Source organism: Archocentrus centrarchus, chromosome 12 (genome assembly GCF_007364275.1).
Source record: "Archocentrus centrarchus isolate MPI-CPG fArcCen1 chromosome 12, fArcCen1, whole genome shotgun sequence".
NCBI lineage: Eukaryota > Metazoa > Chordata > Actinopteri > Cichliformes > Cichlidae > Archocentrus > Archocentrus centrarchus.
The window spans coordinates 16515161-16539082 of NC_044357.1; the positions used below are offsets into that span (position 1 = coordinate 16515161).

The window sequence follows — 23922 nt, forward strand, 5'->3', positions numbered from 1 at the left end:
TCTCTGGTATTGTGTGTGTGTGTGTGTGTGTGTGTGCGCGCATGTTGTCATGTTAACGCAGATGGGTGTGTGTGATTGTGTTGCCATCAGCAGTTGTGTATGTAGAGCGCAGGACAGTTGCTCTCATTTTTGACAGTTCCAGTTTTGATTCTCCCTGTGCCCAGGAGAAAGGAAGCAATTAATGAATTTTAATGAAGTGCTAATAAAAGACAGTCAGCTGACCCACAGATGGGGAATGGAAAAGTTTTCAAGGGCAGTGATTCTGGTGGCCATGTTCTGTGTTTGTTCTTCACTTTGCAAACTAGGTACTAAGGAAGCAGCAGATGAAGTGATATTTATACTTCGTGGTATGCACCAATACCCTTTTGTATCACCGCTTTGCTTTCCTGTCTCTGCTGTTTGGGGACAGTAGATCATGCTGATACACTGGGCTAAATGTACCCTTCCTGCCACTTACTAGGACAGTCCAGTGGGACTTTATTGATACTAACTTGCCATGAGCATATGCACACTATTGCTAGCTTTAGTTTTGTTCATGCAAAAAATTTTAAACAAAAGGTGGAGGGGAAAAACCCCCCCAAAAAAAATGTGTTCAGAAAGGTGCATATTGTTAGAGATAAAATGACCAGTTTTCTCATCTTCCATGGAAACCCCAGAACGTGAACGTTAATGTGCAACGGACACTAACAAATGTACAGTGACTATAGTGTGCGACCCTTCTACACGGACCAGCAGTGTTCTCATACAGGTTTGTGAAACTACTGGTCCGTTCACCAAGTGCATCACAATAAAACGAGATTAATGAAGTCACTAGTGTCCTATTTAACTGTCCAGGTTTGCAGTGATTTGCAGCCTTATTTTTGACTGATGCACTGCACACACCCACAAAATATTAATTTGTATTCATTTTTGCAGAACTGTACATTTTGTTCTGTCCTTTTATCTCTGGGTGCTTTGTGCGTAGGTTAAGTTGTCATTAAAGCCAATCGATGTATTCCTCTGCACTCTGTAAGGCACTGGCTGCAGTGAAAATGACCATAATGAATCAAACTTTGCTGAGGCTGACCTCTCCTCGGGGCACAGTATGCGTTAGCGTGGATTTAAATAGATGTGCAGCAGGGTCGATAAAGGCCTTCCTACAGTCCATTACAGCCACCGCCCTCAAGCTAGCTGTGATGGCACTTAACATGCAGTAGAGCATTTGGGCCACAGAAGTGAATGTACAGTAGTTTTATTGCAGTTAGAATATTAAGTTAAAGATCATAAAAGAGCTGGAATTTAATGATGCTTTTAAATTAAGACACTACTGGCCTTTCACTAGTGATTCATGTTAACTTGAATTCATCTAAAATAGCTGGTCAAAGACGTATATTACACCCTTTATAGTTCATATTAATGTAGTTTAGCAATAATTGCATCCATTGCTTCTGCATGGATGCTTGGGCTCAGTTAAAATCAGAATAATCTTAGTGTAGAGATGTTGAAATCAACACAGACAGACCTTTAATAGCATCTCAGCTGCATGGATTATGTCAGGAGCTGAGATTAGCAGAATCTAAGTGGAGTTTACCTAATTCAGTGTTGGAAATAGGGGTGTTGTGATATCCCAGATGACAATAATTGCAGGTTTAAAACAAAAATGAAGTTTAGTATCATGTTCCTAATGCATGTGAAAATGATGTGGAATAAAAACAGCAGCAGTAACTCTGTGGCTGATACTGCAGTGAAGTACGTGACTGTATAGCACATCAACACTTGTTAACAAACCCCCCCCCCCCCCCCCCCCAAAAAAAAATGCAACAAAGATGAGCTCAAGCTGAGCATTTTGCCTTCAACACTGTGGCGTTTTAAACCCCAGTGTGGGGGCTCTGACTTTGAAACATCACACTCATTGACAACTTGTTTGAGAAGGCATTAGCCAGTGAATACCCTGGATAATCAATTCTGACTCAAATAATAATTCAGTATGACCTGAAACTAGTGAGATGAAAATGTCGAGGTCAGCGTAAGTGAAGGAGATTTTCACCACAGACTTCAAGGTTTTTGCAGAGGCGGAAGGCACTTCTGCTTTGGCACAATTCTTTAAATGTGGAAGTTATGCCCATTTTTCATACTATTTATGCTACCAAAAGGGTGTGGTTTCTGCTGCCAAAAATTACATTAAACAAATGGTGTTATAGTTCAACCAGCACGGTGGCGTGGTGGTTAGCACTGCTGCCTCACAGCTAGACCAACATCTGGAAGGCCTGGGTTCAATTCCACTGTGGCCCAGGCCTCTCTCATGTTCTCCCTGTGTGGGTTTCTTCCCACAGTCCAAAGACATACACTTAACTGGGGTTAGGTTAATTGGTCACTCTAAATTGTCTGCGTTGGCCCCTGTGAGGCTGGCGACCTGTACAGGGTGTACCCTGCCTCTTGCTCTATGTTCGCTGGGATAGGCTCCACCCCCCTGTGACTGAACAGGATGGATGGCTTCAGCCACATTCATTTATAAAAGCTTGGTACTGAGGGCGAAAAAAAATTTCAACTTACTATTGAAAAATAATTTGAAATTTCAAGGTATTAAGATGAAATTTTTAAATAACTCAAATTGTGACTTATAAACAGCAAAAAGTTTTAATTCTGTAGTAACAGGGTAAAAACACAAGTGGATCACCTGGGTTAACCAAACTACACCCAACTCAAATTAAGTCACAGCCAGCTTGTCTGATATTAAAAATGTGCCCTTTTCAAGTACAGACTGCTCCAGTTTTGGGATCAGTCATGTCTCTTCACAGGCCTATGCATTTTTCACAGGGACTTCAAATCTACAACACAAACATGCAAGTCTGCGTACGTTCCACAAAACTCCTTTGCAGTGTCTGCTCCCTGAAGCTTCATGAATGTCCCAGATATGGCTTTGCCCTGTCGCTCGTAAAACATTTACAGGACAGACGCTCCTGCCTTCTGCCGGGGAAACATGCCAGACTATGATGGTAATTCCACACTAGCAGTCTGTCATTGCTTTATCGGGTCAGACACACTACTTCGGAACAGTCTATCATAGCGCTATTGTTCTCGATCAAAGAACGGCGTCTGATGCTTTCTGTGACACACTGTTAACCGGGTTCAGTGAAGTGTGTGGTAGAAAATAGTCTGTAGGTGTGTCGCGTGTGCTGTAGGTGTGAACAGAATGGATACATTCATTGTACCCTCACTTTAAAATTTATTTTTCAGGTGAGAATAGAGAACAAATGTCAACTCTACAAAAAAACACACTACATCTACTTGAGCACAGACAAAAAAAGCTCAAGCTGGACTCAAACGTCACTGTGAGCTAAAAATACAAAAAACAAAAATATGAGAAAAAAAAAACAAAACAAAAAGGTAAAATCCCCCCCCCCCCGGTAAAACTGACAATTTTAAGTTGCCCCTGTTTATAAACCAAGCTAATGGAAATACTAGTGGAAGGTCAATTCTTCACTTTACTTAAAAAAATCACAATCCTTCAACACTTTAGTCTTATCCTCCAACAATTTAACAACAGTAAAAGATCAATCTTCACAATTTTCACCAAGTTGAGTAGGAGAAGACTGGGTTCTGGCTCCAGTCTGCTGTGCTGCTATACTGGTGGTTGTAGCCACGTTGTTGGATGCAAGGTTCAGCTGCGAAAAGTGAATCAGGAGGGGGATGGAAGGAGGTTTGTGCTCCATCCGTGTCACTCTGTGAATATGGGACTACAACATACTCAATAGACCTGGAAGAAAGAAATAGTCATATGGGAGGTTAAACATAATGCAGCTGCTTGGTGCCATTCATTTTTAACTCTGGTAGTCTTCAGTAGGTGAAAAAAAAAAAGTGACATGCACTGAAATAATACTATTATTGCTACTATTGATGCTGATTTATTTATTTTTAACCCAAATACTGGATACTTTAATCAGACCTGTAAGGCTGGTGTGGCATGGAAGCAGGTACCATCTGTTCATCGCTGCTGGAGCTGTACTCTGTTAGCACCGGGGGTTCAACTTTTATACACTCAGTTGAGTCTGGCTCCAGAGCGGAGGGTGAAAGGTGACCCCCCTTCAGTGACTGCTGTGTGAAGGCCCAACTCTCCTCTGCCTGTGCTAACTGAGAGGTATAGGGCGTCCTCTGTAGGCCTGAGAGGGAAATACAACATTTAATGTCAGAAGTGTCACATTTTCACACTGCTTTAGAATAACTTTAACTCCACCAGGTCCCTTTTTCTCCTGCTGGTGTAGTATTAATTTATCAATTCAGTACAAATAAATAACTTGAATTACAGAAGCTTACTTTGAGAACTGCTGCTCAAATCATCCCTTTCCAGTTTGGGTCTCTTTGCAGGAGAGCTTTTATTTGAACGCCTAAAAGAAACGTGTTTATTCCAATTTAGATTTTATTCCTTGTTTACAGTGAACTAAATTAAGGAAACCCAAATCACAGCAGAAATGTATACGAGCAAGCTGCTTTCAGGTGTACAATAAATTTAACTTAAGAATTCCTACCTCTTCCTGTGAGAATGAGTGCCTCCTTCCCTGAACCCTTTAGCAAAGGGGTTGTGGTCAATTTTCAGTTTGGTAATCTGGTAAGAGAGGGAAAGAGTCGCATTAGCACTGCATCATTGGCGTTAGCAAGTTGGTGTTATATCTTGAGTTGTGTTTTTTTTTTTAAAGTTTGAACCTTTGGATTTTGGTAAGCAGTGACTGCAGTGAAGACGGTCTCTGGGAATGAGAAGCTCCTCAAAGAGCCCCAGCAGAGAGTGTATGGGTTATCTGCCTGGACCACATGAAACCTTGGGTAGTAGTGATGCATGGAGAGCAGGATGATCTGATTGTAAGAAAAGCAAGGTAAGCAAAAACACACAGTGAAATACGGTGAATGTGACGGCATACAATTCTTAAGAAGGGGGGAAGGAAAAAAAAAAAGGTCTTACATGACCGTGCTGATTCAAGGTATTGTTGGTGAGCTTAAGCTTGGGGAAAGATACTGGCTGCTTCATCCAGTGACTTCCTGGTGCAGGGGAGTCAGGGTGCATGTATGTACGACATGGGGGGTGGGGATCTGCCAGTCCTGCGACCTCCCACTGCTCCTTTTTCCACTACACACACAGAGAGAGAGAGAGGCAAGGTCATCAAGCATGAGACGCGTGTAATTAAGCAGAACTCTGAAGCACAATAAAGGACAAACTCCCCCCACAACAACAACAAAAAAACAAACAAACAAACAAAAAAAAACCCTGAAATCTCTTCTTACATTGCCTAACAATGTAGTACATTGTGTGTGCTAAAAGCAGCATCTGTGACCAAATTTGGGGGGCAGGGACAATACAAGAGCTGTTGAATGTATGGAAAGTCAGCTTCCCCTTATTCACTTGATTGCGACAGATGAGTGATGCTAATTGTGATTGGGCTCCCAGCTGGGAGTGCACTTACAGGACTAACTTTGATATGCAGCGGTGAACGTCCCAGAACAAGCAGACTAATGTCTGACACCAAATGCATACGGCACTGTGTTCAGTTTAAGCCAAAGCAAAATGTTTAAGACAATGAAAATCAAAAACACAACTGGCAAAGGCACAAAATCAACACGGACTGCCCGATGACCATACCTTGTACTTGAAGCCATCTAGAGGAATGATGTCCAACATGACAACATAATTGGCAAAAGGCTGGAGCCCAGATACTCTGACGCCACAGTGGGGAAACATTCTCCTAAAAACAAAAAACACCAAGTCAGAAGACATGCAGCAGTTTAAATTTAAAATTTACTTTTGTGAATTTAACTTGGTGATGCAATTTTTTGCAAGCAAGTCTGTACCGGAATTTTTTTTAAAGACCGTTTTGTCTGGTAACTTGTGTTCCTTCCAAGTTTTCACCAGGTTGTCCACTTTTTTTTTTCTCTCCCCGCTTTTTTATTTAATCTATGTGTCAAAATATTACAAACATAAATGTCAACATAATCCCAACATACAATACCCCCATTCCAGTGGAGCCCCATCCCTCCAAGGAAACCAGGTTGTCCACTTTAACCTGGTGTGCACAAAACTGTAAAAATGCTCTTTTTGTCGTCCATTTTCACGACATTGTAGTGTCACCACAGCAGTTTGATGGCAACAACATCCACTACTGGATTAGCCAGATTGTGTTAGGATTATATTTTCTTTTGGATATTGAGGAAGTGTGTTAAGGACAAGACTAAAAGGTTATTTTGACTATTTAACTGTAACCACTGGACCTTTAACACTCCTGACTTCAAAGTTAGGTTACTTTTTACGTTATGGTTCTATGACTTCAGAACAGACCCACTAATACAGTTCAGCTATTTAGTCACAAAAATGTGACAAAGATGTTCAAGATATTCATTCATATGCTGCCAGATTAAGGGAACGCCAGCCAAGGGGAGGCTAGAGAGTCCATGGCTATCTCTGAAATCTCACATGTAGTATGTCAAGTTAATTATTAATCTCTGGCTCTCTTCCACAGCATGTCTTTTGTCCTGTCCCCCTCCCCTCAGCCCCAACCGGTTGCAGCAAATGACTGCCCCTCCCTGAGTCTGCTTCTGCTAGAGGCCCCTTCCTGTTAAAAGGGAATTTTTCCATCCCGCTGTCGCTAAATACTTGCTCATAGGAGGTCGTTTTGACTGTTGGGTTTTCTCTGAACTGTTGTAGGGTCTTTACCTACAATACAAAGCACCTTGAGGCGACTGTTGTGATTTGGCGCTATACAAATAAAAGTGAATCGAAGCGTCCATGTCTGTGAATGCATCTGTTTTGTTAGATTTCAAATAAAAGCAGCGTTACATGACATTACTACTGCGCATATCACAGAGCACTCCCTGCTAAATGACAGTCCGACTTACTAACTGCAAAAGTAACCACTTCCTGAATCAGCAGGTGAATGTGAAGTTATTAGCAATGAGTTGTGACATAGCCACTTAAAGCCTTCTCATCCATTTTATTCGCAGTAGTGGAAGTACTCATTTTAATTATGTGGATAAATACAACTATCAGATAAATGTAGAGGAGTCAAAAATCCAATATTTATTGCTGAACTATAGGGTGGTATGATCAAATATTTGTATCATAATATTCTTTAAGATTCAGGTGGTTTTACAGAATCAATATCATTATTACCACTCTTATTGTCATTATTGGAGAAATGGGCCCTCATATAGGTTTATAATTGATAACATTAAGACCACTTTAATTTCATTAACAAAACGTGAAATGAGTGGCATTAGCAGTACTTAACTGGTCACAATAATGGATAAATGTACTGGCAGCAGAGTAGCTTATTTTTTCAAAAGGAAGATAAATCTATAATATTAGAAATGTATAAAGCTGTTAATACAGACTGAAAGCAACACAGCTGCTGTACATAAATCATCTGTGTGTGAGAGGAAAAGCACTGTGTTGTAGTTTAGTATTAAAAACAATGTATGAGTTTTAAACATTTTGGTCATCAAGACTGGAAAACAGCTGATAAAACCTAGCACATTTGAAGATATGAAGGAAAGAGCTAAAATCTTTTTTTTAAAAAAAGGGATAATCTGAGATTATAATAAGATTTAATTAATGTTTGAAGACAGAATAAAAATTAAAACTTTCAGCTGCAGCATCAGTGGGGTTTTAACAAAGAGAAAGTCAAGAATAGAAAAAATAAATTCAAATGTAGGCTTAGACCAGGCTGTATTTGATATAAAGTCCACAAGTACACCATTTAAGATCATATTAATGCTTAGCTTATAGAACAATAAAAGTGCTGGGAAATTGTTTGCCGACAGATCAGTCGAGTTTTGTATATTAAAGCTTTATAGTAGTTAGACTTTTTTGGTTTGGTTTTATTTATGCCCCCCCCCCCCCAAAAAAAGGAAAAGGGGAATCCTGGAAGTTGCATACATATAAATGACATTTTGAATCAAATGACTGCTTTTGGTTTTGACAAAGATTTTTACCCTAATCTTTCCAGTAATTTCCCCATCTGATAAATACAGAATCTAAAAAAAAATAAAAATTCTGGAGGCGCCACTTAAAACAACTCCGTACAAAGCACGTCTGATATTTTCAGAACATGCTTAAATTTCTAGATGTGTCAGCACCATTACCTTCCATGCTTTGTTATAATCATCTCTGTGCCGACGCTGTGAAAGGACTGCCAGAGGTGAGCGTTCTCCAGGGTCATCTTGATGCCACCTGGCTGGTATGACGACGACATGTCTGGATTAAATCTGCAGTCTGGAGAAGATTCAAATACACATGTAAACACCTTAGTGGCTGTACTTAATTTGCCATCCAGATTGCAGTACATTTTACAGTAGTATGAAAAGCTTCCCTCTCTGAACAGTTATTCCACAGGTCCAAGGCCCAGCCATCTTTGCAAACCCTTATTTTGATAGTTCTGAAGTCAAAATATTAATTCTACAATTTTTCATGCATGATTTTTTTCCTTTTTTTTTTGGTTGTTTGGGTACTCATCTTGCATAGGTTATTATTCCCCACAGCACATTTTTTTAGATTAAGATTTTTAGTGCCATTTTAACATGCAAGCTCATGCTGCACAGTTAGACGCAATAACTTACCAGAGATGTGGCGCACGTTATCATGTAGTCCTGTTATCTCCATCGAAAGCACCCAGTGAATCCCTAAAATTTTTTAAAGTGCTGCCTTGAAATGTTCAGACTTTAGTGAAAACTTTCAGGAGTTTAGATCCTTGAATGATCTGAACCTTGAACTTGATTGGACATAAGAAAAGGGGTGGAGCCAAGGGGGTGTATCAGAGAAGACTGAGGGGGCAGGTAAAAGGGTTACCTGCAATTTAGGTTTTTTTTGTTTTGCTCAAATGTTGCAATTAATATTTTGATATTTTAGTGGAAAAAATTACCATGTTTTCTATCATATTAAATGGGAGCATAAACATATCCAATAAATTAATAGCCTAAACTCATTGTTCAATTTACTACTCTGAACAGACCTTTAAGGCTCCCAACAAAACAATGGGAGAGATCTGGCTTTGATGTAAGAACTATGTGCCAGGCACACAGTATGCATGTACCAGACCTGAAACGCATAAAATATTCATTCCCTACTTTTCTCCTGCATTCCAAATGAAAAAGGACAGTGATCAGCATTTTAAAATACAGGAGGAGGAGGGGGGGTGCACAAAATGCCCCCCTCTTGGCAGCTTTGAATGTGTATTGAGAACAAGTCGAGTCAGTTTGTGTCTAGCCTTGCTGACGATGCTGCTAAACTGGCCAATGGTCTCATTCGCTCCCCTCCCAAAATCATGCTACCTTAACTATCCTGGGAGGAGACGGAGCCAGCACTCAGAAGACTGTTCAAATCAAAGTCTGGTGGGAGGTAGAGAGGAGCAGAGCACAAACAGACTTTAGAAAATATGCAAATATTATGGGGGAAAAAAAACCCCACATACAAAACATACCAACATGCTGCCACCATTTAAAAAAAAAAAAAAAAAAAAAAAAAAAATCTGAAGACCTGCATGTGCCATTTTTAATCAAGTTTCAGTTCATTTTTTGCACACAATGTGTTTAGACTTCCTCTGCTTGCAAACAGAGTCATTACCTATATTTTAATCACTTTATGGAACACAGGGGCCTGTCTAAGCTAAATTTCAGAAGAAAACCTGTGTTAAGTTTTTACAGGAACATTTACAGAATGGTTTTCCTCTCTGGATTTTACAGCCATCTTATGGCAAAGAGCGGCCTGCTTCCTCTATAACCCATTTCTGCTCCAACTAAAGGCATGTTGAAACATTTCTCCTCTGCTTCTGTCAACTTCAGGCTTGAAGATGGAATTTGGTCTGCCTGTGGCATGCACCACTTCTGAAAGTATGCTACAAAGTCAAGTTTTTTTTTTTTTTTAAATTAGTATTTACCTACATTAAAGACATGGATAGATGGTGCTTTATTAGGAATGGACAGATGGGTGACAAATTAAAGGAAAAGACAAAACCCCTGGTCCAGGGGGCATCCAGTTGCTTGGTTAGAGAGACATTTGATTGGCATATGTAACTTTACTGTGATGGTTCACTACAATCAATACAGAGCTGTTTAGAACAATCGCCTTTATCTTATGATGAAATATTTCCATCCTCTCTCCCAGAATGACAATACCACCCACAGGAGGTGTCACTGGCAGTTATGTGAATCATATGCCATGGCTTTCAGACAAAATGATCAGCTCAGTTCAGAGAGCATGTGGTGGCCTAACATGTTCCCAAGATATTTTTGTTGGTTTTTGCCTTTATTCGTCACCCACTTCCAGATTTTACACTCTCCCTTTTACACGTCTATCCAACAATTTACAACAAATCCAACTGAAAACCACCAAATGATGCAAAAGCTGAAAGCCACATTGCTGTAGTTTGTAGATTATCATCACCAACATCAATTCTCTTGCATGTTTGCTTTGCTTTTTCCAATGCATCAGTTCTGCTGCAGTAAAAATATCTCATGGCACAGGAAATAGTGTGGTTTCAGCAAGTTAGTCTAAGCTGCAACTCAAAGATGCAGTGCATGACCTCACTAGTGATAATTCACACATGGCTCTGTGCTCGGCTCACCTCCTGGCAGGGCTTTTTATGCACTGAGGTTTTTTTTTTTTTTTTCTGCAACCATAACAAGCTTTAACTGAAGACAAAGAAGAAGAAAAAAAAAAAGCAATGTGTTTTTACCCACTTGATAATGATGATAATAGACATTATCAAATGTTGAACAGGAAAATGCACAGATTTATGTTAAATAAGGCAACGCAGACTGACTGCCTTTACTGTGCATCTCCTTCAGAAATACTGCCAATGCTGCAGCCAAAAATCACAGTGACTGCCAAAGATAATTAATAGCTGATCTGATCAAAAAATCCAAACTTATAACTGGTCTAAGCAGCACAAAAAATTAAAATCGCAAAGCTTCGCCACAAAAATAAAGCCATTTTTTTCTAATGGTAAACCATTCCTAGGATAGATACAGCTAAGCTTATTTAAACATTCTTTTTCATACAATGTGCTATATAAATAAAAATGAGTGGACCCCAACAGTCACACGACCCCATTATGTGACAGCACTTGGTGACAGTGAGAAGGAAAAAACTCCACCAGAAGCAGGCTCAGGGAGGGGGCAGTCATTTGCTGTGACCGGTTAGGGGTGAGGGGAGGGAGACAGGACAAAAGACATGCTGTGGAAGAGCGCCTGAGATTGACAATAACTAATAATTAAATGCAGAGTGGTGTATAAACAGAGTGAAAAGAGGTGAGTGAAGAAGAAAAAGCTCAGTGTATCATGGGAAGCCCTGTGCAGCCAAGGCCTAATGCAGCATAACTCAAGGAGAGTTTAGGTTCACCTGACCCAACCCTAACTAAAACCTTCATCAAAAAGTAAAGTTTTAAGCATAATCTTAAGAGTAGAGGAAATGTCTGTCTCCTGAATTCAAACTGGGAGCTGGTTCCACAGAAGAGGGTCTTGAAAGCTGAAGGCTCTGCTTCTCATTCTACTTTTAAATACCCTAGAAACCACAAGTAATCCTGAAGTCCAACTGCGCTTCTGGGGTGATTTGGTAATATAAGGCTTAATTATTCAAGACCTTGCATGTGAGAAGAATTCTGAAGAGCCAATGCAGAGTGGATAATATGGTAGAACTAATGTCTCTCTTTCTAGTCCCCCTAATTTATGGGAAGCATTTAGCTGTTGCCATTGTGCTCCTCGGGCAAATGTACGTTTTGAAGATGCTTATGCACAGATCTCACTGCAGTCTAATAGCGCGGCTATGAAATACACTCAGAAGACAGACAACAGAAAACATATTCATGTATTTGTGAGTTGAGCAACTGAAGATGGCCTTGGGCTCTTTGTTAACATGACGACATGCTTTTTGACTTGTGCTGTGTTTAAAGTGATACTTAAACGTTTGTAGGCGTTAGTAGCGGTAAGATTGCTTCACCCCCCTCCCTTTTTTTTAAAACACAAAAGTGACAGGATGCACGCACATACATACATGAAACCAAAATATACATATGTCGTCATATTAACAGGAGACTGTGTCTAAAAAGGCCTTAAAATATTAGACCACAATGAGCTTAAGCTTTGTCGTTTGTGTCGATACTGCCATCTACTGACTCAGCTGCTGCTGCAGCATTCCTCCTTCAGTAAGCCTAGAATACTTTTTAATTGCCTTAACTTTAATTGCCCCCCCACCACCACCAAATCTGATGTCCTGGTAATCAAACACAAAGTATAATTCAAACTGAAATTAAGTTAAAGTTCACTTTATTACAATAAGACGGAATTTAAAGCCTAGCAGCGATATTTAAAGCCATTCAGACAAATTACAGATCCCTGTAAATGGACCTTAACGCAGCGAGTGAGCACACCTGTGGCATCTTTTGTTGCAGTTGTACCAAATGATTTATGGCCCCACATAGTATGAACCTGCCCGAATAAGAAACTACTAAGAAACTAATAAAAGTAAATGTAAAAAACGGGCATTAATTACTGGGAGGACAGGCAATGTTGACGGAATCTTACGTTGACGGTACATACGTTTAGGAAAATAAAGTTTGGATGGAGTTATGTCAAGCAGCCTCATTCAGCAAACATAAAGCGGTCCTATGTTTAGTTAACCTAACGGACACGTTTCTCACCTCTGGAAGCAGTCAGACTCCTGCATGGACTGGCAGTGGCAACAAAATTAATCAATCAGCAAACAATTAGCTTGGCTTGGACTGAACCATAAAGTCCATGGACTGAACCAATTATGGGGCGGCAGTCCGTGTGTGTGTGTGTGTGTTTGTGTGAATATATATATATATATATATATATATATATATATATATATATATATATATATATATATATATATATATATAAAACAAAGCAAACGAAGTTTAGAAGAAAACAGTTCAGACCAAGGTAGCATGGACCGGGGAAAGCTTATCAGACAGGAATTTAAAATAATCCTGAAAATTCAGGAAGGAAGTTGGGGGACGGGAGCAGTTGAGCTTTTGTTTAGAGAAGTGAAAAAGAAGTTTGGAGCGGTGCAGCAAGTCAGAACTGTCAGAGACGCAAGTCTGCTGCTGAGAGAGCCAACCCACACAGTGGAGAGGATGACTGTTTCTTGTGCAGTAGCACAAGCAATGAACAAAAGTGAAACACAAAATAATTGTGACAAGAGTAGAGACTTTTTTTTTTCTTAAATAAAAGATATATCCTGGGAGCATGTTAATAAAAGATTGGGGGGAGATGGAGAGGCAGGAGGATCGGGAGACAGGACAATCTCATCATTTTACAGTGGAAGTTTAATAGCAAATGGACAAGAGTTTAAGGGGTTCATAAAAAAGAAAACTGCAGAAAGAAACCAGATATCATCTGTATTCAGGAAACCTGGCTTAACCCAACTTTAGATTTTGTTATTAAAGGATATGATAGTGTCCAAAGATATAGAGGGAAGGGTAATGGAGGAGGATGTGTAATATTCATAATTCGGTGAATTCAGTGTAGAGTCTTGGGCAAAGGAACACAGAATACATCAATTGAAACTTGGATAAGACTTGGAAGCACCAAAGTAGTACATTTTTACAGCCCATGTAGAAGACTGTCATTAGAATTAATGGAGGAACTTGGGTACATTTAAGGGGCAAAGTAATTTGGCGTGGGGACTTTAAAGGGAAATTACAATGACCAAAATGGAACAGTAATTGAAGAATTAATGGAAGTTAAAGATTTGGCGTGTCTCAATGATGGAAGTGGTACAAGAATCAATATTAGGTAGGGATGGTCCAATATCAGCAATCGTTAGTCTCAGATTTGCTGGCAGGGGTTTGTTCATGGCAGGTAGTCAAAGAGACAACTATAAGAAGTGAACGCTATCCTGTAATGACTAAGATAGAACTGAGCGTAGAGGAGTGTGATACTGGGGGAGTGCAGAAATGGTGTTTCAGTTCTGCAGACTGGGGGACATTTAGGCTTTTTAGTGGCCAGAGGAAGCAAAAAATTGATATGAATGTTGTTGATGATGATGATGATTAAAATTATTCTGCTTCTGTGTTCTAGAAATAACAAACCAGGCTATAAAGAAGAAAGGAAGTAAAAGCAAAAAGAAGATTGTACCCTGGTGGACAAAGGAATGTGATAAAGCAACCAAGAGCCAAAATAAAGCTTATAAAATGTTAAAAAGAAATCAGAGTTCTTGGAATCTTATTGAATATTTAAGGGCACAATGTAAGAAGAACCATAAAAAATTCAAAAAGGGACTTCTGGAGGGGTTTTTGTAAATGTCAAAGTAAGGAGAAGGATCAATGATGAGTCATCGGTATACACAGGAGAAATGCTCTCCATACTTTTAGCTGTTCAGTGGATTGAAAACATAAAACCATTAAGATCAGTAATGTGTTCAGATTCCAGTTTGCAGCTCAGTCATTCAGACAGCAGAACAGACATTCTGATAGAGATTCAGCAAACATGTTACAGAGTCAGTATGATGGTGCTTACAGTTACCTTTTTATGGATACCGGTGCATTATAGAGTACAAGGAAATAAAACTGCAGATAGGACTGCAGAAGAAGTCACAAAAAGTCTTTCAGCTGATCTGGTTATTAACTTATTTAGGACAGAGAAAATGGGCATAATGAGGCAGAAAATACAGGAAATGTGACAAAAGCAGTGGAAAATGTGACTGTGGTGGAGAAGACGAGCCCATAGAACAGAAGAAATAGTCAGAAATATGAGGCTGAGAGAAGACAACTGATCCAAAACTTAAATAACATGCAAATGAAACTGGACCTTATTGATTTATTTTAAAAGAACTCAAGAAATGAAAGCAACCGGGCCATCTTTTAAGACAGGCTAATTTGTTTGGTAGGATTTAAAGAAGCAAAAGACGACATTAGTGATTTTCCTGCAGCGGTTATCCCTGTCACCTCACAGCAAGACATTTCTGGGTTTAAAATCTCCTGATTAGCTGGGGCATTTTCTGTTTGGAGTCTGCATGCTCTCCCTGTGCCTGCTGTTGGTCTCCTTCAGGCTTACTCCCACAGGTCAAAGACATGCAAGTTGTCTTTGACTGCTTCCTCTTAGAGGATCTGTTGGTGTTTCATTAATATTGTGGGAATTTCACCTTCCAATATAAAGCATCTTGACATGACTATTGTTATGAAATTGTGCTATATAAATCACTTACAACTATAATTATATAATCAATCTTAATCACATGTGCATAATGATTAATAAGAGTCTCACAACATTCACAACATAAGTCACGTCAAGGCACTTTGAGTAGGTAAGAAGCTTACAATACTAAGCAAGATGTCTCAGCAGCTTTTTAAAATAAATGTAGTTGGCAAAATAAGTGATTTATTCACCTTATATAATAAGGAAAGTACTTTTTTGGAAGGAGTTTTAACCACAGTGTTCTTTTCTAGTCGAACTAAATAGTATTAGGAAGACTGTAATGCAATTGTTGATTATGTACATGATTACTAAAAGGGATAAATATGCACATAAATTGTTAAATTGTGCTCACAAATTCTGCAACATATACATATCATACACCTGCACAGTATTTAGTAGTTTCCAGGATGTCTCTTGTGATGGTGTAGTACGGCGGTTTTTATGTTGTAATGCGAGATATTGTTGCAGAGGTCTGATCAAGGACAACTTAAACTTCAAAGGCTGGAAAAAAAATTAATGTGAAGGGAATGAAAATTTCTAATGTCAAAGCATCACAAATTAAAGAAAATGGAAAGGGAATTGATGGGAAGTGTGGAAGGGGAAAAAAAATTAATGAAACGATTAAACTGAAAAAATTGAGCAGAAAGGAAAAAATGTCAGAGAAGGGCAAGAGAAAGTGAGGGCAGAGGAGGAAAGGATGAAAGATGAGGAAGAAGCTCTTCAGAGAGTATGCAACATGATAAAAAAAAAAACTTCAGACGGGAAAGGGCAACATAAGATAAAAACATGGCGGGGAAATTGAAAGGGCATTTCTTTAAAGACAATTATAAAGAGATATGGCTCACAAAGTCAAAAACGTAGACTTTAAAGCTGTAAACGAAGATAAGTCTGATTCAGAAGTTCAAAAGAAGAATTTATATATTTGACAATAAAACTTTTTGGGTGGGCAGAAAAGGCAAATAACTCTGGAAAAAACAAATAAAAAGAAAAGAAAAGCCCACAGGAATGCAAGAACCCCCAAAGGTACTTCTGCTTCTAATGCTGCATTACCACTGGAGCTGCTTTAACCCAGATGAACTTGTGTCACGATTTATAACAGGGTGTCAAACCCAGACCCCGGGGGCCAGAACTGGCCCGGCAAAGAGTCCAATCAGGCCCACTGGATGGCTTTAGAAAATGTGAAAATTGCAAGAAAGGGAGTGTATATGTTTAAGTTTTTAAACTGTTTTGTTGTTGTTGTTTTACAGGCTCCATAGTGCAGTGATTCACTCATTCGCTTAACAAGCAAAAGAGAACAAGTTTGATTCTGCTGGGAGACACGAATCCTTTTGGGGTTGTGTCAGAGGAAAGAAGGAAACTGGACAGTTTTTACCTCAAAAGGGACAACCAATCTAATTCTTGTCAGAGGGTGAGTAGCTGGCAGGTTTGACTTTTTTGTTGTCACAACACAGCATCTGAATGTGGAGCAGGGTGACATTTTATACAGTGGTTAATGTCAGCAGAGGGATTTGAACCCAGGTCTCCAGTGCAGACTGTGCACATGTGACAAATATGCAAAAAGCCAAGATATCTGGAAGCAGGTAAATACATTTTCACTGCACTGTGTATGAACATAAATATTTAAGGAAACTATAAAACTGAGATCTACAATTTTGTCTGTGTGCGTATGTCTGAAAATACTTTGGCTCTACTGGGATCACGCAGGCAGACACAGTTAATTTATGTTATTCACTAGTCTTCATCTCTACTTGCAACATACTAATTTATGAAAATGCACACATAATGTAGGGCCAGCAGAGTGATAACTCTTACACACCTTTGGATGATGGTGTTTTCACAGCTTGGAGGCTTCAAAACTTACAGGCAGTGCACCCAGCCTTTGTAAATTGCACATGCACCTCCAGGGACTTGAAATTAGGAAATTGTGCTGCCATGCACACACTGACACAACACACAAGGTATGCCAAAATATCAGCATATGCGAGGGGACGTAAGGTGCCAGGGTCTGTTATCCACTCATCTCAGGACATGTCAGGGGTTAAAGTTCCAACATCTTTGCACCAAAGGAAAATGGAACATTTTTTAGATCTTTGTTTGTTTCTAGGTTATTAAGAAATAGCTTTAATGATCCAGTACATATAAGATCAATTTAGGCCGTCTTTGTCTTTTGCCCACATTGTAAAATGAGTGTGACGCCCCTGACTTAGAAAATAATCCTTACATGTGGAATGTGACTCTGGAACTTGGGAATCTTGTGGACAGGAACCCAAGGCAGAAAACTGTTTTGTATTAAGTGAACTGGGATAAGCAAGTGCCTGAACTATAACCATACATTCTGTCTTCAGTTAACGTTGTTGACGTTTATACTTTATTACCAGCAGAGGGCAGCAGAGCACAAACAATACGTGAAAAATGTTGAGGAAATCCTACAGTAGGTTTCACCTACTTTCTGCATATCTACTTTTAGACAATTGAAAAAATTAATAAGTTTTCTCACAAAGTATTTGTATGTCTTCTTCAGCCTTAAAACATGAAGGCATTTCCTTCAGAAATTAGGACGATCTGACTGAGATGAGATGTTGGAAGTAAGCAGAATTATGTCTTGTATCCTTTTTTAGTTATTTTAAGAATAATTTCAAAAAATAAAAATAAAAGTAAACATTCATATCCATTTTCCCATCCTCTGAAATGATCACACAGCACATTTAGGTTTGGATGGAAATTGTTCCAGTAGCCAGTGAGCTGATAGCCTCACTTTAGACTTCAGACTAACTGATTGGCTCTGCTCAGCCTAGGGGACCACGGTCAGTGAAAACAGGTGCAAGATCCTTCTGGTGTCATTTCTGATAAAAAGGCTCCATGGCTATCCAACAGCATTTTAGATATTAAAATACACATTTAATGCACATCATTTAGTCAAGCTTGCAGAGGGCGTGAGAGAGGTAGATATTAGGATTTGTAACTCATGAATCTTTCATGGTCATTTAAATCCGGATTGCATGTGCTGAATCTGTCTAAGAAGTTTTATCCTTTACAAAAGCTGTTACCAGTTCAAATGCCTTCCATGCAGATTTCCATTGTGGTTCAAAAGCAGCTACCCCAGCATCCCATTACCTTGTACCATCTCCAATGACTGAAATGTTGTTCCCTGTCAGGTGTTTAAAGGTCTGTGTTGTGTATTCTGCACCTGTGCCAGTTTCAGTGGTCCTGCTCTGAGCTCTTTGATGTATATGTGTGTGTGTCTGTGTGTGTGTGTGTGTGTGTGTGTGTGTGAGAGAGAGAGAGAGAGAGAGAGAGAGAGAGAAAGAGAGAGGACAGGTGAAATGCAAAATGGACAGCCCCAGTAACAGCTGCTCCTCTCCCCCATGACCATCACCTCTGAGTCTACAGAGAGCTATCCTGAAAGCTAAAAACCTCCACTCTCTCTCTCTCTCACTCAGACACACACATAGGAAATAACACACATAGAAATAATCCATGCATATTTCTGTGTGGGCTTAGTCAAAAGGCACTGGTACAAAGAGCCCGGGAGCCTGGTTAAGAATTCATATAATAGTGAATAAGCTAACACACACTCTCCTCTTACACACTCAAATTAAACTAATAAAAAATTATTTCACAATGCCCTTTTCTCCTTGCAGCATCTTGTCACAGATCTAACAACCAACATCTATTTGAACACAACCACCTATAGTTTTGATAAACCTCTCTCTACTGGGATGCTGTTTATAAATTACCATTTTAAAGGATATTTCTTGTGGATTAATACTTGGATCTCCTTTCTACGGGAGAACCATGAAAAAGAAGCCTGAAGGAGCAAAGGAAACATAAGAAACGTGGGGATGGTGAAACCCCCAAACTCTCTGTCATTAACATCCATCGCAGTTCACAGATCCACTTCTAAATTACAGAGGCACGGTAGCTGTGCATGCATTATTTAGTTGTCTGATGAGTGAATGTTACCAACATTGTAGACGCACTGTAAACTGTGTAAAAGCTGAGTGCAGCCCTCCAGATCTAAAACATACAATCTGAAAAATGAATCCAGGGTGTAGGAGCCCTAAACCGGCATTCATTCCAGTGGCCAGCAGGGGGCGACTCTTCTATGAGATGAGTTGAGCAACCAAACTTGGCCCACAGGTGCATCTTAGACCCCTGAAGGCTCTTATCAGATATTATCTCATTATGATGCCTAGCAACTGGCTAAAATGACCTGTTTCTTTTTTTTAAAAAAAAAAAAACAACAACAAAAAACATTTATGCTCCTATAACACAGCATCTTGTTTTTTTAATTTCACAACAATAACGTCTCATTTAAATCCTCAAATGTTGAATTATGGCCCATTTTTAGCACATAAACAACTTGTCCTCAAAGCAGGAGTCCACAAACCAGTGGGCCATGTCACAGTAGCCATGTCCATTTTTTATATACAGTCTGAGAGGCACTCATTTTAGGTTTCACCTTCAACTGTTTGGATAACTAAACACTTGGTTTATTACTTGTTTGTTTGTGAAATGAAAATGAAAAGTGAGGCCCAAGTGGTAATAAACAGAATTGTTCTGATTTTATGAACAACCACTGATACAGATTATGTGCTAAATTGCTCCCTTATCTCTGTCATTGTCCCTCTGGATTTGAAACTTTTTTCCTTCTATCTTTAAATCTCTGTCTTTTCCTCTGTTTGTTGGTGATTATGATTTTTTTTTGGCTGCCAGTTTTCAGTTTGCCTTTTTCTAACCACTTTATCAGCCTACTACAGCAATCTGTCTCCACGTGTTCCCCTTTTACTGGATGCTCTCTTCCTGTAAATCAGTCTGCTGCCAATTCTCAGCTATGCAAGCAGTTCATCCAGTCTTGAATATTTTAGTTACAGAGTTATTGATTGGTTCTGCCTGGCCCATCTGCAGGCTTAAGCAGGGAAAGTGCCACATCTCAGCGGCAGAAGATTCCCCATGAATGATAACTCATATCTAAAAATATGAGTTTTTTTTTTTTTTTTTGTTAACAATCATATTACACCACTGCTAAATCAAACACATGTAAATAGCCCCTTTAATTAGTATCTTCCCAAACAGAATGCACACACAGACACAAAGTGACCCATCCCTGCTGCATTTGCCTGTGGGTGCAGGTGCTCTCCTAGTGGCTGCTGAGCCACACCAGTTAATTAATACCACTGGAGTGTGTCAAGAGGAGGGAAGGGAAAATGCTGCTGTTGGCAGAAAAAGTGAATGAGCGACTTTTTAAACTTTTAAACTTCATTTTACCTCAAAACAGACTAAAAGTTATGGGTCTGCATTCTTTGGGTTGGACTGCATCCATAGCCTTTGGGGGAGAAGAATCGAACAAACATTCACACAAATGCAAACATGCATACTTGGGCCTACGCGCGATGAGGATGCTGGTGAAGTGCGTGTATGCGCACATGTGAGTCCTCCGAGACTAGACAGACTTGACATCCTGTTGACTTTGATCTCTGTGCGGAGCGTCTAAGGTGGTAAATATTTTTGGATTCGTGACATTTTTTTTTTTCCTCTGATACTCTTTCCCCAAGAAACAGATATGTTCTGTGTTATCCTCAGTGTGAGCCGGTCTCTCCATAAAACCCTTTAGAGTGGGTGTGTGATGCGATTTGCTGACCACTTGACCACTGCAGGAGAAAGCATGTTTAAGAACATCAGACAGAGGGGGGGGGGCAACTCCCAGCTGGTGTCTGCAAGCTGTCATGTTAGCATCATCTGTCTTCAAGCCCAGGCTTCCTTCAATAACACTAAGTAATTACACACTCGGGCCACGCAGTAGCAGAAATAAGCACTCAAAATAACATGCCGCATACAAATTCACATGACCACAAAAAACAAATGAAGCCATTCACATATTTTTTTTTTTTTAATTTTCCTACAAAAATATTTTACAATAAAAAACACAGCTTAAAATATACACAGTCCACTTGGTGATGCAACAGCTGCAGAACCTTTCAACTCAAATATATCAGTCTATAGGTAAATATATCTTTACAGCAAGAATAAATTCAGGGGCGATACAGGGAACTGTCAGTCACAAAAAAAAAAGACTCTTTGAACTCTATGAGCTGATCAAAGCAATGTTAAAGATACTGGATTATAAACTGAATTTGTTACTAGATACAACTAAACTGAGTGTAAGGAATGCTTATAACCCAGAGGTGAAAATGAGCAGCTGTTGCCAACTTAGCTGGCTGATTCGGGCATGGAAACTGGTCCGTCCACCTACTCATCCATGCGTCTCGTCTCGCTCTCACAGCAGGAGCAGGAGCATTCAAACATTTATGCTCATTGCAAGCGCACAACAGCAAAGGCGGGATGTGTGAGCATGTGTGCGTGCGCAGTGTGGTTTATTAAAAGGTCGGTTCCACGAATAAAAAAAATATCATGTTTACCTCGGGTGCTATCCTGCCTTGCAGGTAGTTTTGGCTTTATCTCTCTTTAGTTTTAGTACAATAGAGATGAATGGAAAGTAGTGGTGAACACCAAATGACTTTGAATTAACTGCAAATTCAACAGTAGTGTCTCTTTTCAGAGAGTGTTCCTGTTATTCTGAATAATTTACAGCCCGTGTTGCAAACTGGAACTACTTTTTTAACACAAGGAAATCACTCCTGAGAGTTCTGTGGGTTGGTTGGAGTAACAATGACATTATTTTTTTGCAAAGACGTGGCATTGTGGATGGTGAAAATCTATCCATCTACATGGCTAGAGATCATTTGAGTTTAAGTATGAAAGAAAAAAATGGTTTGGGTCATTTTAAATTAATTTTGAGCCAATAATGCATCAGTGCGTGTTCCTTTGCACCTGCTCACAACTCAAAATGAACATGTTTGGTATGCGAGGCTTCGCTGCTGTAAACTTGGAAAACATTTCTGTTCAGTTACATTTTCCTTTGCAGAGATGTGGCAGTCTTACCATTCACTGAAGCCATTTTCACACATGCACTGCAGCCCTGAACTTTGTCTACACATCACTTCAAAGAGCTACACGTGAGAGCACAAATGCTTCACACAGATCAGACAATAAACAATGTCTACACAGCCAGCTCACTAGAACAAAGTCTGTGTGATACCTGATTAGGTGCATGTGAGAATTTTAGAGCCTGGTGGATTCACAGTCAGCGGGCTTTATGTGTCCTGCTGCCTTGCCATCGCCAGAGTACCTCCAGTATCTGTGTGCTACATGAAGAAAAATTCTGTCCCAGATGAGTCTCCTGACTCCTCCTCTTGTGGATGTGTGAAAACGGCTTAAGATCTTTGTAAAGCATTGAAAGCAGGATGATGCCCTTAAGAATGACTACTTATTGGCAGTGCCCCTCAAAAGTAATGGTAAATAAATAACAGCAAATTTAGAGCAAAAAGATGCTAAGTTATATAAGAAGAAGAACATTTTCCTGTTGTTGGTTCATCCACTGGCCCTCCAGCAGTATAGTTCTGTGTCCCATGCTTTAGCATCATAACAGTTCAAAGCGGAAAGCCAGTGAGAGCGTCCAGAGAGGCGGCAGCAGCCAAATGGGAGATGGGGATGGGCGGGCGCCTAAAGGTGAGGCGGTGTCAGAGGTGCAGGAGCACACCTCATAACCATTCTCTGCGTGGTCTGGGTGGCGGTGCACGTTGACTCTCGTCTCTGTGCTTTTGGGCTGCATGTCCGGAGAGTCCGACTGCATCTCTGTGCACAACAGCCAGTCCTTTGCGATGAGGCGGGGGTATCCTGCATCCACCTCCATGTCACTGCCTGGGACTCGCCAGTATTCCTTCCCCTTAAAGAAATAGGACGAGCCTTCGGAGACACAGATTAGAAGACAGGGATTAGTGTGTGTGTTTGTATGTGTGTGTGTGTGTGAACTACACATAAAAGAATACAATACCAGGCTTTAGACTGAAAGCAGTGCGGAATTATCTTTGCTCTTATCTGGAATACCCAATAAGCAGAGAACACATTAAACACCAACGGCTATAATTTGTACCCATCGTGCTAAGTGTAGTATTTTCGCTTATTACCTTGCCCCACAGTACAGCTGTTTGATAAACCACAGTGTGTGTGAACCAGGTGTCTACATTCATCACGGAAAATTATATCATTTAATTTAATATAACAGCTGCATTTTCCACTGGTGTGTTTTGGAAAGGAAACTCCAGACCAGTTTGCAAACTTGCATGGACTGCAGCAACTATAAACCTATCTCAGAAAAATGACATTTATATAAACATTAATTTGCCAGCGCAAACAACTGTGGAAGGAAATGCAAATGTGCTTGATTATACAGAAAACTTTCCCAGTGATGTGAGACACGGTGTGTTTATTCATGCCGGTCACCTCCTGGAAATGCTGGTGGTCACTGTCCAGCCATTGATTACATGTGTCAGCACCAAAAACAAGGGGTTAAAAAAATCATTTTTAATGTAATTTCAAAGAGCCACAAATGAAAATAGTAAAAATTGGACTCCTGAGTCATGAATAATGAAAGCTAAGCTGACACACATTATGGCACACCTGACCATCAACAGGTGGTGTTGTGGAATAGTAATGATTGAACATGGGGCTCTATTTCCTGCACTTAAATGAATAGATCAAATGTAGTTATATAACATTGCCAAGCTGAAAGATTGAGCATTCAATTTGGATGAGGGTGGATAACTGAGCAGCAGCAGGGACCTAAAGAAGCCTTAAATTAGACTTCTCAGCCAGACAGTGTCTTGCTGAAAGCCTCATTAATGC

General features: G+C 39.8%; 2 protein-coding genes across 2 annotated transcripts in view; both read right to left on the minus strand.

The window, feature by feature from the left end:
• Positions 1-3398: 3398 nt before the first annotated feature.
• LOC115788925 (T-box-containing protein TBX6L-like) lies at positions 3399-12777 on the minus strand. The gene is made up of 9 exons (XM_030742032.1): positions 12654-12777; positions 8104-8233; positions 5609-5711; positions 4934-5098; positions 4681-4827; positions 4506-4582; positions 4294-4364; positions 3926-4139; positions 3399-3736 (listed from the first exon to the last, which is right to left on the minus strand). Exons 2-9 carry the CDS (start codon positions 8211-8213, stop codon positions 3550-3552), a joined length of 1074 nt encoding a protein of 357 aa, XP_030597892.1. The 5' UTR covers positions 8214-8233; positions 12654-12777; the 3' UTR covers positions 3399-3549.
• An 8350-nt stretch (positions 12778-21127) lies between these two features.
• The window catches only part of LOC115788927 (matrix metalloproteinase-17-like), a gene marked incomplete at its 5' end in the record, with an annotated part of 32325 nt that continues 29530 nt past the window's right edge, over positions 21128-23922 (minus strand). The window contains one exon of the mRNA XM_030742034.1: positions 21128-22983. Coding sequence (XP_030597894.1) covers positions 22658-22983 — 326 coding nt within the window. The remainder of the gene's footprint in view (positions 22984-23922) is intronic.

What these genes read in the sequence shown, in the direction of transcription:
- LOC115788925 (XM_030742032.1), bottom strand. Translation starts at nt 8,213, where the DNA reads ATGTCGTCGTCATACCAGCCAGGTGGCATCAAGATGACCCTGGAGAAC. An exon ending in CTGCTTACCAAAATCCAAAG is followed by an intron (nt 4,583 to 4,680) that starts GTTCAAACTTTA and finishes CTCTCTTACCAG; the next exon opens with ATTACCAAACTGAAAATTGA. An exon ending in ACTCATTCTCACAGGAAGAG is followed by an intron (nt 4,365 to 4,505) that starts GTAGGAATTCTT and finishes CGTTTCTTTTAG; the next exon opens with GCGTTCAAATAAAAGCTCTC.